This window comes from Ammospiza nelsoni, chromosome Z (assembly GCF_027579445.1).
Source record: "Ammospiza nelsoni isolate bAmmNel1 chromosome Z, bAmmNel1.pri, whole genome shotgun sequence".
Taxonomy (NCBI): Eukaryota; Metazoa; Chordata; class Aves; order Passeriformes; family Passerellidae; genus Ammospiza; species Ammospiza nelsoni.
In genome coordinates, this window is record NC_080669.1 from 7,224,858 (window position 1) to 7,237,313 (window position 12,456).

Sequence of the window (12,456 nt, forward strand, 5' to 3'; positions counted from 1 at the left end):
CAATGACACACGCAGACACCAATATGGTGGACGGTCAAAAGGCGTTTATTACTTCTTCTCATGGGGCCTTATAGTCTAAGGGGTCTCTACGTCAAAAGGGGGTTTGTCCTTCTTATCTATGGTTAGTAGGGAATGGAAAAGTACTGGGTAAGGAATGGAAAGTTACTGGCAGTACTGTTAGGGGGGCCACATTCCTAGGGTAATCTCTTATCTTAGAGGAACAAAAGGTCCTGGCTTTCCGTGACATCGCGTGATCTTCCGCAGCGCCTTTTCCCTATCTACCACACGCACCCCAGGACACTTGACGAGTTCAAGACCGTAGAAGCAAGTACACAGGTGTGAGCCAAACAGAGGGATCACGGGTCACACCTGACGTTCCTTGTGCATCGGTGGAACCTGCAAACTCTGATTTTATGTGGTTTATAAATGTGTCACTTGTTGGTTTCATAGAGCTCTAGTGGAGAAAGCGTAGGTTTTGTTTGGTTCATTTTTATTAAAGGTCAAAAGTCATGTTTTTGAATTGAGAAGGATATGGGAGGAGCTTAAGCCAACAATTAACTTATAAAAAGGATGCTGCAAAATCAAATGTTACTACAATGTCAGTATTGATTGCTTCTTCTAGTGCAGAGTTTTAGTCAATTTGTAGTGTTGATTTGTCTGTGGAACAACCAAAACCAAATGTCTGGGCAACCTTAGCCAAGGCAGCAGGCTCGCATACCATGTGTTTGTCTAATTTGGAACAGAAAAGCCTTTCTCAACCTGACTAGTCAGTGTGCCAGTAAAGAATTTGCCCTTGGTCAAAAAGCAATTCAATAGTAAGCCTGGTGAAATTGACAATGGCAGGAGCTCTGTATAGGATTGTAACATTTGGGAAAAAGAACTTCCCAAAGCAGAACCTGCACCCCAAGAATTAGAAATCCTTGGTCCTTTAACAATGGATTTTTGCCTTACATTTACAGCTAATGATTAGTGAGAAAGTGATCCTCCAAAGCACAATGTTACTCTCCATTGTTTTGCATACAGAAACTCAAGGTTTTGGTGTAATTATTAAGAATGTTGAGAGTTGCTTTCTAAAGCTGACCAATATCCACAACAGTTACCAAAAGGATGTTGGTTCACCTGTGTAGATAGGCCCTGGCAGGGCATCCCATGAAGGTGGCCCATGTAGCAATGGGATGCTCACTGTAATTGCGCCTACTGCCAAAGCGGTCATTAAGAAGAAACAAAGGGGAACAAGATCTGCTCGTCATTATTGTGAAAACTGTAGAAGTGATTTCACGCCTTGGAAGGCTGCAAAAAGGGTTTCCGCAGGTTTGTTTTTACCCCGGCTGCCTTCAGCAATGGCATTGAAACAATTAGATCGGGTTGCATATTGGCTGAGTAAACAAACTAATGGCACATCCACTGCAATCAGTGACATGTTGACCGATGTTAATAGTGTTAGACATGCTGCCCTTCCAAATAGAGCAGCAATTGATTTTCTTTTACTGGCACAAGGACATGGTTGCGAGGAATTTGAAGGATTGTGTTGTATGAACCTGTCTGATCACTCTGAATCCATCCAGAAAAGCATAGAAAAGCTGAAAGATTTGACAGCTCCAATTAAAGAAGATGGTGGCTCCTGGTTAGATGATTTGTTCCAAGGATGGAGGTTTGCACCATGGCTAAGGGGACCTTGTAGAATAGGTCTCCATATGTTGGGTGTTTTGGCAGTGATACTGGTAGTAATACCTTGCATACGTCGGTGTGTGTGACAAATGATGGACAAAACAATCTAAGAAGTTTTTATCACACAAGAGAGAGAGGCAGGAAATGGATTCACACAGAATTCCCAAAATCTCACACAGATGGTGGATGAAGGTATGGACATGGAGGAAGGTTTTGAATTAAGACCTTAGAACAGGCGAGACTGTTTTGGAACAATCACTTGTAAGTGCTATCAGACATGACTTTTGTCCTTTGAACTGACTGGACTTTCACAGCATTAAAATTGCTGTCTTGGAATATAGCAAGGCTGAATGCGAGCAAGAAGGATGCTTTATGCAAGTAACAAGCAGGTATACTACAGTGAAGCTATGAAATGCAAGGTAGTTAATAAACGACACGGTTACAAAGGCTTCTATTTAGCCAAACCGTGAGGGGGAATTGTGGGAATATGTGAAATCAGAGGGTTCTGGGACAGCTGCAAAAGGCAGACCTCAGAGAAAGCAGAACTTTGGTTAGAGCTAAGCGGTAGATTTGTCAGCAGAAAATTTATATAAGTAGTAGAAAAGTAAGGACAAATAGAACAATGGTTTGTGTCTATTACTGTAGAATGCAGGACATTCATATGTCTGAGATGTAACACAAAACAGAACTCCCTTTGGTCATCAGCAAACAGCTTCGTTTATTGCCTTCAGCACCCACAGTCCATTTAGCCCAGTCAAAACTCCCAGGCCGAGACATCTCATTGGTCTATCTCTGTGCCCCCAGACTCTGAACCAATGCAATGTCTGTATCTTAGGAGAGCTCCCATTGCCTGGGAACTTCTGTCAGTCAGTCCAGAGGCTGCTCCGTGGAGCTGAATTGGGCTCCTCATTCTAATTTGATTGATACTGACCCACCAGTGTATTAACGCTTGGCTGGAATGACTCCCTAAGCTACAGAAAAGTATCTCTAGCAAGATATTAGGAACTTCTAAGGTTAATAATTGTTATATTTGCCCAATTATCCCATCAAAAAAACCAAAAAACCAAACAATATTTAGGTAGCAGTAATTTTAATTGAATAGTTTAGAAAATATATAAATAAGGGATAATTTGGTTCAAATAATAGCACATAAGCAAAAGATACCGCGAGGTACGGAGGGCAGAGTTCTTGACCCTTGCCACTTCACGTACAAGCTTGCCAAGTGAAAATCACCCCTTGTATGCCATATGTCAATACCATCTCCTCCTATTTTCGGTTCGTCACTTTTCTGTCTCCGCCTTCCTCACCACCTTTACCACGCATGCGCCACCACTCGGTTTGGTGGTCGCACAAGTCTTTGGGGGTCGTCACTGATGAAGGCCCTGTAGTCTTCTTTGTTGTCCTTTAATTCACCTTTGGGTTACACATGCGCATCAAGCCAGCACGTAGCCAGTACAGCCAATGTAAGCCAAGACTAACGTATCACTCCATCTACATATCAAGGCAATAAATCCCTTATAATTAGGATTTGTTGGGACCGAACCAGGTTCTTGCTCATTTTTAGCAACTGTATCTTCAGCTTCTTTCCTGTGGTCCTTGAGAACAGCTGCTGGGAAGGGGGGTGGAGCCCCTCCTCTCCCTCTCTTCTTTGGCATTACAACTTTTTAACTATTTATTATTCTCAAATATTAATTACTGTATCAGTATCAATTACTCTTTCAAATTTTATCAGCATGAATGATACCTATTTATCACAATAATGGAGCTCTGTGCATTGTGTTTTAAGGCTCAAAAGCAGGTACAGTGTTTGAAATAAGCAAGCAGTGTTTTAACAAAAGCTACGTGTGCTTATAGTGGTTGCACAGAACTACTGTCAATATGCTCTTGCTTTGTGTGAGTGGTCAAACAACATTTCAAGTAAGTTGATTGCCTGCTGCCAGGGATGTGAGCTGCTGGCATCTTCCCACTGTAACAACCATGTAACGAGACTGATGCTGGAAAACAAACAGCTCCAGGCGCGTTCCTCAGCAGTCCCGTCCCTTTCGTGATTCGTACAGAGACCCGCGGCCAGCAATACTCAGCTGAGGACCAGAAGAGACCGGAATAGCCCGGGCACTCCAGCTTTAGTGCAAGGCATCCGGCAGCCTTGAGGGTACAAAGCGAGCACAGGTCGCAGCTCCTCGTGTCCGGAGCGAGCCCGGAGCAGCTCTCACAGGCCGCAGCCCCTCCCAGGCCCAGCTCCGGGCGCAGCCGGGGCCGCTCCGACTGTGCGGGGCCGCTGCCGGGGCGCTGTCGCGGCTCCTCCCGCGGGGCGGAGCTGACGCGGCCCCGGCGGCCCCGGCCCGGCCCCGCTGCGCTCCGAGCGCGGCCCCGGAGCGGCCCGGCCGAGGCGGTGAGGGACGGGCGGCGAGGGGCCGGGGGCATGGGGCGCTCCGGGAACGGGCGGACATCCCGGCAGAGGGGAGAGAGACCTGGCAGAGGGAGGAGTGAGCGGGAGAGGGGAGAGATGCTGGGAGGAGGGAGAAAATCCCAGGAGAGGGGGTCGAGCCCGGGAGTAGGGGAGATCACGGGACAGGGGGGATGAGGTCCCTGGGAAAGGGTGGGTAGCCTTCCAAGACAGTAGAGAGCCCTGGGAGAGGGGGGAGGTCCTGGAAGAGGGAGGAGTAATCGGGAGAAGGGGAGATCCAGGGAGACGAATAAAAGCAGTGGCTACAGCTAGGGAAAGGAGGGAGCTTGTGACAAGGGGTAGCTTAGGACTGGGGAAAACCCGAGAAAGGAGGGAGAACCCAGGAGACAGAGGACAACTTGTGAAGGGGGGGAGGTCCGGAGTAGAGTGGACAGGGCCTGGGAAAGACGTAGGAGAAGAAAGCCCAGGGCGGGGGTCCAGGAGCGGAGGCTCCTGCAGGCGGACTGGGAACCCGGAGAGCCCGGAATCACGGAGTCCTGCAGCCAGGCCGAGAACGGGCGCGGGTCAGTGCGGTTCGGGAGAGCGCGGCTGCGGGGCTGGCTCCGGAGCCGGAGGCGAGTGGAAAGCGCTGCTCGGCAGCCCCGGCGGCGCTGAGAGCACAGCCCTGCCCGGGGAGGCAGCGCCACGGGCGCCGCTCGGCTTCCCAGCCAGGCCACGGCACCGCTCGGCTTCGCCCCCGAATCCGCGGCAGCTCGGAGCATCGCTCCCTGCCCGGGCCCGAGGCTCACCTGCGCCAGGTGCACCAGAGCATCGCCTCTGCCTGGACAACCCACAGCGAGCAGTGCCCGGCAGGGACCGCAGATCCCCTTTGGTGGCAGAGAAAAAAGAGCAAGGAATCTTCCATGGGAGAACATAGGCAATAGGATGAGGTGTCAGTGTCCAGTGTGTTCAGATGCACTCACAAGGATACTATTGCTCTTGGCTCAGAACATGGAAAAGAAGTGGGCAGACACAAATCAGAAGCTGGTTGCAATATCCAGGGATCAGTTATCAGAAGAAAATGCTACGCAACTGCTGGAATGCTTAATGGATGACTAATTACCCCTTGCCAAGTAATCTGGACTTTTTAGGGGCAGCATACTTATCTCTCAAAAATTACTCTAGAGATCTTCTTAAGAAAATTTTGAAGAAAGGCTCATACACCCACATTTCAACGCAGTTGCTGTGGGTTTGATAAATGAAATCTGCTTTAATGTCTTGATTTTCCTAAAGATTTGTGGGGGTTGTTTTTAACACAGGCATGCATGCATGCTAAATTTGAGAATCTAAGGTAAGGTCTTTTTATAGGGGATATGGAAGAGACAGGTCTTCAGCCAGCAATATGTCAGTGAGAGACAGCTGAGCGATGATTACTGAGAAGAAGAACAGCCCTGCAATAGAGGTGTGAGCTGCATTGAACAGCGCTTGCTGTGGGCCAGAGAGCACAAAGCAGGCTGGCCTGGTGGGCCTGAATATTCCTGCCAAACACTCTGCATCTCACCCCTTTGCTTGGGCTCAGTGCAGAACTGCAGGATTGCGGGCACTTCCTCCCAGAGCTGCGTGAGGCGCTGGCTCCTGCAGATGTGCCCTGCCAAGCTGTCCCGGCCTCACGCTGGCCTCGCTTCCCCTGGCACAAGAGCTGGGCCTGAAGGAGGCTGCCCTGTGCTCCAGCCTGCCGAGCAGCCCGGCTCCCTGCCCTGGTGCCCAGAGTGCTGCACACACTGCTGACCTTTGCCAGGAGTTGCAGGGCAGCCGGCAGAAGAGGAGGAATCCTCAGGCAGCCCAGCAACCCTCGGCTGCCCTTGATCTTTCTCTGCTCCTGGGCACACTCCAGACGGCCAATGCCTCCAGGCTGGGCTGTGCCCAGCACGGCTGCGCTTCCCCTCGGCAGCAGCCAGCTGCCACCTGGGCTCTGAGAGCGGAGGATTCGCCCACTGCCGGGAACAGGCACCCAGGGCCCGGCTGCTGCCTCTTGCAGCTCCAAGGGCCTCCTTCCAGCCTGCCTCTGCCGGGGCTCAGCCTGCTCCGGCCTCTGCCGGGGCTCTGCTGGGGCTCCACCCCAGCCAAGGCTGGGCCCGCTCTCACCTCACAGGCGCTGACAGCTCTGCACCACAGGAGACCTTCCCGAGCACCCTCTCTGATCTTTCTGCTTTCTCACTTGAGCAAGGCTCTCCTCCAGCCAAAGAGATTATTGCATTTTGGGATACAAATCCAAGTGGCAGGAGCCCCAATGTTGTCCAGTCACAGCTGAAGGCCTGCATCTGCACAGGGTGTTGGGCTGCCTCATTCTTCTTTTGGTTTTGACTTCAAATGCCATTGCCCTTTCTGCCTCAAATAGAAATACCAAAGCTGGCCAAAAACAGACCAGTGGGCCAGATTCCAAAGGCAGTGTGGTCTGGAGAGGATGAATGAAGAACATCCTTCTTCCTCACTTTCACACCATGTCAAAGACATTGTGTCACTTTCCACCTTTAAGAAACAACAGACAATTCAGAAGAAATTCTTGAGCGTATTCGCAGAGTGAGAAGGAAGGGAATCTTCAAGGTGACTTGTGGTTTCAGAAACTGTATTCATTTCCAATCCTACTCTGCACTCCTATTAGACAATCCTACTCTAACCCTAACCCTAATCTTAATCCTAATCCTAATCCTAATCCTAATCCTAATCCTAATCCTAATCCTAATCCTAACCTACAATCCTACTCTAAAGTGGTTGACGAATAAATGGTCCTGATGTGATTGTCACATTCTTGTCTCCCTCCTCTTCTTCACTGAAACAATCAGCGGCACCAGGCTGGACGCAGGCTCAGCAAATGTTACAAATGGATGCTGCCCAAAGGGAAAAAAAAACAAATCAACAAATCAACAACATGACTTTACAAGCTCAGTGCTTCATAGGATTCCTCTGTCTTATAGAAGGATGCAGGAAGAGGACCAATGGGACCATCTAGACCTCCATCTTTATGCGCCGGACTTAGCCATCACAGGCAAATGTGGCCCAGAATCCCACTCATCCATTTATCCAGGTGTCTTCATCTTGCTAGGATTTTTGCCCTGCCAGTGCTCTAGAAATGGTGCTTTCTGTCCTTGGAGTTTCTTCTTTTCAGGTATCTCTAAAGCCTCACACTGGTCCCTCTCTTTGAAAGACAGGCACTGTGCTGATTCCCACAGGGAGACAGAGCAGTGTCTACCTTTCCATGCCCTGCCCCTCGTGTGCTGGATGGCACCTTCCTTCCCAGCAGGGCCAGCCCAGTGGCACTGGGCCCTGCAGTTCCCTCTCTGCCACACAACCTGGCACTAACTCTGGCACAGTTCCTGTCTGCTTGAGCATGGCAGGCAGCAGATGGGGCTGGTACAAGTCCCTCCCAGCTGTCCCTGTTTGCGTGGCAGAAACCTCTAAGGGTGGGCTGGGGAGCACAAACCAGGGCCCCCGGGAGGCTCACAGTGAGCACCCCAGGACCCCTCCTGCCCACAGCCAAATCTCTGACCCCTAGGCTGGGACTGGCTTCCTTGGGTTCCTGCACCACCATTTCATGTCTCTGTACCCTGCATTGCTCTACTTCAATTCTTTTGCCATTAGATAAAACTGAGCACCCCACCAAATGACAAAAGAGGGCGACCAAAACAGCCAGAGGAGCTCTCTGACTCAGGAAATGCAGAGAGAGGTGGAGTTACTCAGTTTTGTGAAGAACAGGCCCCAGGGAGACTTTATTGCCACTTTCCAAGACTTCAGAGTGGCTTTGAAGAAAGTGAGGGACATATTTTTTAACAGGGCCAGTTACAATAGGATGTGGGTGAATATTTTTAAACACAAACAGGATCTAATCATAACTTGTTTACTCAGAGCATGGTGTGACTCTGGCACTGGTTGCCCGCAAGAGCTTACAGGTGCCCCATCCCTGCAACCATTCCGGCTCCAGTGGGAAAGGGCTCTGAGAAACCTGATCTCTTTGAAGATGTCCCTGCTCATTGCAGGATACTTTCACCAGAGGACCTTTACAGGGCCCTGGCAGCCCAGCCCAGTCTAGGATTCCTCATCATTTTCATTTGAAGAGCACCAAGAATGGAGGTGAGGAGGAAGGGGGCTCATCTGATGCCTTGGACTTGAGTGGAGGAGGAGCCCATGCCTCAGAACCTGTTTCACCTGCAGCCCCTTCCCATTTTACCTGCAGGAGCTCCCTGGCAGACCAGCGCTGCTCCTCGTCTGTCTGCAGGCAGCAGCTCAGGAAGTCACGCAGGCAAGGCGAGAATCGGTTGGGCTGCTGCAGCCGTGGGGTCCCTACTGTGGCTATCAGTTGTGTAGCCTGGAGAAAAAGGAGACACCAGGCTCCACTTGCTGCTTTCACATCTCTAAGTGCTCTCCCACCTCCCTTTGTTTAACCTCTGTTCTTCAGTGACAGTTTCTGCCCTGGCAGAGACCCAGAGATCATTTTCCTTTACCAACCAGAAAACCCAAACCCGATGCAGCCACAGCTTTTCCACCATCCCACAGATCTTGCCTTGGCAGCTGATTTCATTGACTGTGCTAGTTAATAGGAACTACATCAGTAAACGCACATTTGCTTCCATAAGGATTCACACCAGCTTGAGAGGCTTTTTGGAAGAGGGACTGTGCTATACAAACTAATTTCAAGGGTTAGTACATGAAAGGCATGTCTGCAGTGCTTGTTGGTCCTTTAAGCCCACGTGCCCAAGAACAAAACTCATCATACCTTTTGTGCTTTTTTTGAAAACAATGGTAATTGGAAGGAAAGAAAGGGAATCCATCAATTAATCCCCAGGTAAGGAAATAAACATTTGCAATCTCATCTTCAACAGAGACACATTTAGATGCCTGCACAAATGTATTGGGATGAAAATTGCTGCTTGGGCACAAACGAGCCACCTGCAGCTCTGTCTCAGCAGTCTGAAAATTGCAGCTTCCCATTTTGCAGCAAAAGAAAAACTGTCATGGTCGGAAGAAGGAGAGGTGCCATCCCTATGGCCACCCTCTGCTCATTTGGCTACTCAAGTCAATGCATTAATGATAGGCCCATGCCAGAAAGGGCCTGGAAAGAAACGGGCAGGCTCTCCGCATCACCAGGCTCTGACTTGGTGACACAGAGAATGTGCCTTTGGCTAGGAGAGAAACACAGTGACTGAGTGTTTCAGCAGCACTGTACAGGAAGCAGAAGAGACTCAGTGGCCTTTACACTCTCATGCCCAGGTTTCAGGCATGTTTCCCAGTGAGAAGAAACTGTACAGGGAGTTAGGTTCATCTCTAAAGACCACAGTTTTAGAAACTTTGTTGGGTTTGTGTTGCCTTCCTTCATTTCTGGAAAGATAACAGCAGTTGTCAGATGCTTCTTTTCTGCTATTAAGGCCATCTCCACAGCCAAAGGACTGGAACCACTTAAAAGCCAAAGGAAAGTGTTGCCTGAGAATAGAGTTGGTTTGGAGTTTGTTTGCATGTGGTAAGGCTTGAGTTCCCCCACTGCTGAAACCAAAACTACAGCAGATGCTGATGTGTTGCAGACACATTTTTAGGAGGGGACCTTGGTGGAAGTAGTTCAGGCAGATGGCAATGGGCTTTTGTCCAATGGCACGCAGGACAAGGGACAGGTGAGAAAGACAGTGGGATCAGTGAGTATTTGCTCCTTACCGTGATGGGACTTTGGTTCCAGTAGGGAGGTTCTTGTTCGATCATTTCAATCCCCACGATTCCAAAAGACCATATGTCCACTTTGGGACCATATGGTTGACTTGTCAGCACTTCTGGCGCCAGCCACCAAGGAGTCCCGACTACCGAGCACCGTCTGCTCTGCTCAGGGCTGAGCTGAGTAGAGAGGCCAAAATCACCTGAGGAGAAAGCAAAACTCTGTTTCTATTTGAATTCTGTGCAATTAGGAAAGCAAGCCAAAGAATTGCCCAGTAGAAGTTGGAAAATGTGCTGTTGAATTCCTGGCATTGGCGACTTTTAAACTCCCCCCATTTTTTACACTGTCACCAGTAGTGTCTTTTGTTCTTTGGAAGCTTTAGACTTGTAACTCCCTCCCTCTGGAAGGGACACACACAGAGCAAGGCCACTCTTGACTGCTTGTTCCTTGTCCTACCTCTGTGCACGTTGCAACTGTGCCCTCAGCTCACAGCGGGTGTCCCTGCGCTGCCACCAGCACCATTTAGGGGAGCTGGCTGTCACTCCAAGCAGCCCCACACCCACATCCCTGGAATGCTGCTCCTGACCAAGAATACACTGACCCAGCTTGACAGAACCATCGGTTCTGAGAAGGATGTTGTCACTCTTCACATCTCGATGGATCACATGGTTTGAGTGAAGAAAATGCAGTCCTTGCAGGCACTGAGAGAGAAAACAGAAAGAGTAGGGCCAAAATGAGTGATGTGATTTCATCCCACAAGAAAGGCAACAAAGAATCTAAAAGATTCCCTCTGCAGGGGAATGGGCAGTAATGGCAGAACACAGTGCCACTGAGAGGAAGAGCTTGCTGCTCTAGCACTTGAAGAGCAGGACCTTTCTGAGGAAAGGCATGTCAGCTTCTGAAAGAGCAACAGCACCTGCTGTTATAAACTGTGCCCTGCAAACCAGCCAGGATGACTGCTGCTGCAGTGCATGTGCTCAGAAGCAAAGAGCCTTTTGGCTGCACTCCTGTCCTTGTATGCTGAGGCCTGAGAGAAACGAGTCTCTCTCTTTTTTCTTTGCTGATCATTTCAAATCCTGCCACCAGCACCTTTGCTTTCACAGGCAAGGAATGTAGTGAAGACAGACTCCAGGCAAACATTTAGAGAGGCAAGGTGGAGAACAGCAAATACAAATACATGAGCCAGAGCGAGAATACAACAGCAGGAGAGAAGAGTACTGGCACTGAGTACAGGGAGTGCAGGAGCACTGGCAGGCCTTTCACTTGAGATGCTTTTTCTTGCCCATAGCATACCAGCAACACAGAACCAAAGCTTGGCACAGGAAATCACTGCAGGTCTGAGCCCCTGTTTCCCAGACAATGCTGCCCAAGCCCTTGGAAACACAGATGGGATTGCTGACCTCCCGACTGATGGCTGCTGCCTCATCTTCATACAGAGCGGTCGTGCTGAGGATATCGTTCAGGGTGCCTCCGTCCATGTACTCCAGCACCAGCCAGAGTTCCTCACCCACAAGGTAGCTGAAAGAAGGAAAGAAGGCCGTGGAGATGAGCATGCATGGCTACGTTGATTTTTGCCTCCAGGTTTCTTACTTCCAAATGCCTTTGTGACAAGGACAGAATCATAGCAATAGATATTCCCTCTTGGCTGTGCATTGTTTGCAATCTGTGCAGTCTCAAGGAGATAAGCACAGCTGTGAAAAAGGAGATGTCTTAGATGGCTAGTGAGTGAAAAATGCAGTTTAGAAACAGCCCAGATAAAAAACCTGTCAGGCATGGTGTTTCTGGAAATAAGCACCTAGTCTTCCTGGCATGCCCAGCAATGGCAAAGAGTGGCAACAATCCAAGGGAAATCCATTTTAGGACGGTTCATCAGCACTTCAGAAACTTGAAAAAATCAATCCCAAAACTATGTGGAGGCAGTAAACTTCGAGGCTGATGACTAAGGAAGATACAGCTGATCCAGATTTTGAATAATTTTGGAATAATTTTCAAACTAGGTGTGCCAGGGAAGACTCATGCAGAAGGGATGCACTCTCTTCTCATCCATTGGAGATGAGTAGAGAGATATGAATAAATAAAAATTAACAGCTTTACTATCTGCCACTGACCAAAGTGGGTTTTTAACCTCTTATGTTTGCTGTATGTAAATGCACACATGGGATAAGACCAGAACCACTCACCTGTCTAAAAAATTCACAACATTGGGACTCCTGTATCTCTTCATGATTTGGATTTCATTAATGCTTCGTTCCATCCTTCTCGGTCCTTGAAGATTTATTTTCTTTATGGCCACCTAAAATGACATTGAAAATCAGTAACTTGAGCAGTTGGTGGCAGGAGACAACAACGCACATGAAGCGAGTGATTTTGCAATGATACAGCTGAGCTGTGCCAAACTGCCTTGTGATTAGGCACTGCAGTAATTAGGAACTGACATTCCAACAGCCCATTTCTCTGCTCCCTTGGGAGCCAGTTACAGAACATGTGGGGCCGCTGACATTTTGCCTTGTCCACTTGGTAACAGTTGTGTCTCAGCTATCACCCACAAACCTCTGTCCACACTCTCTGCTGCTCTTTCTAGGATTCAGAAGAAGTAATCCATGCCTTAAGACTCTGTGGATCCATCTTGGGCAATGGGCAGGGCTTAGGGCTTTTAGGGCACTTGCAGATCTCTCCCTATGTGCAATTGCCAAGTGCAGCACTGCAG

The 12,456-nt window shown here is 49.2% G+C and overlaps 1 protein-coding gene across 1 annotated transcript; it reads right to left on the minus strand.

Annotated features, from left to right (window-relative positions):
* Positions 1-3,692: 3,692 nt before the first annotated feature.
* LOC132086457 (serine/threonine-protein kinase PAK 1-like) lies at positions 3,693-12,036 on the minus strand (the record flags this gene model as incomplete). Its single annotated transcript, XM_059492149.1, has 6 exons — positions 3,693-3,749; positions 5,489-5,542; positions 9,755-9,951; positions 10,351-10,450; positions 11,150-11,267; positions 11,930-12,036. Coding segments are annotated over 6 exons (633 nt in total), but the record flags the coding sequence as incomplete, so codon positions are not given.
* Positions 12,037-12,456: the final 420 nt, after the last annotated feature.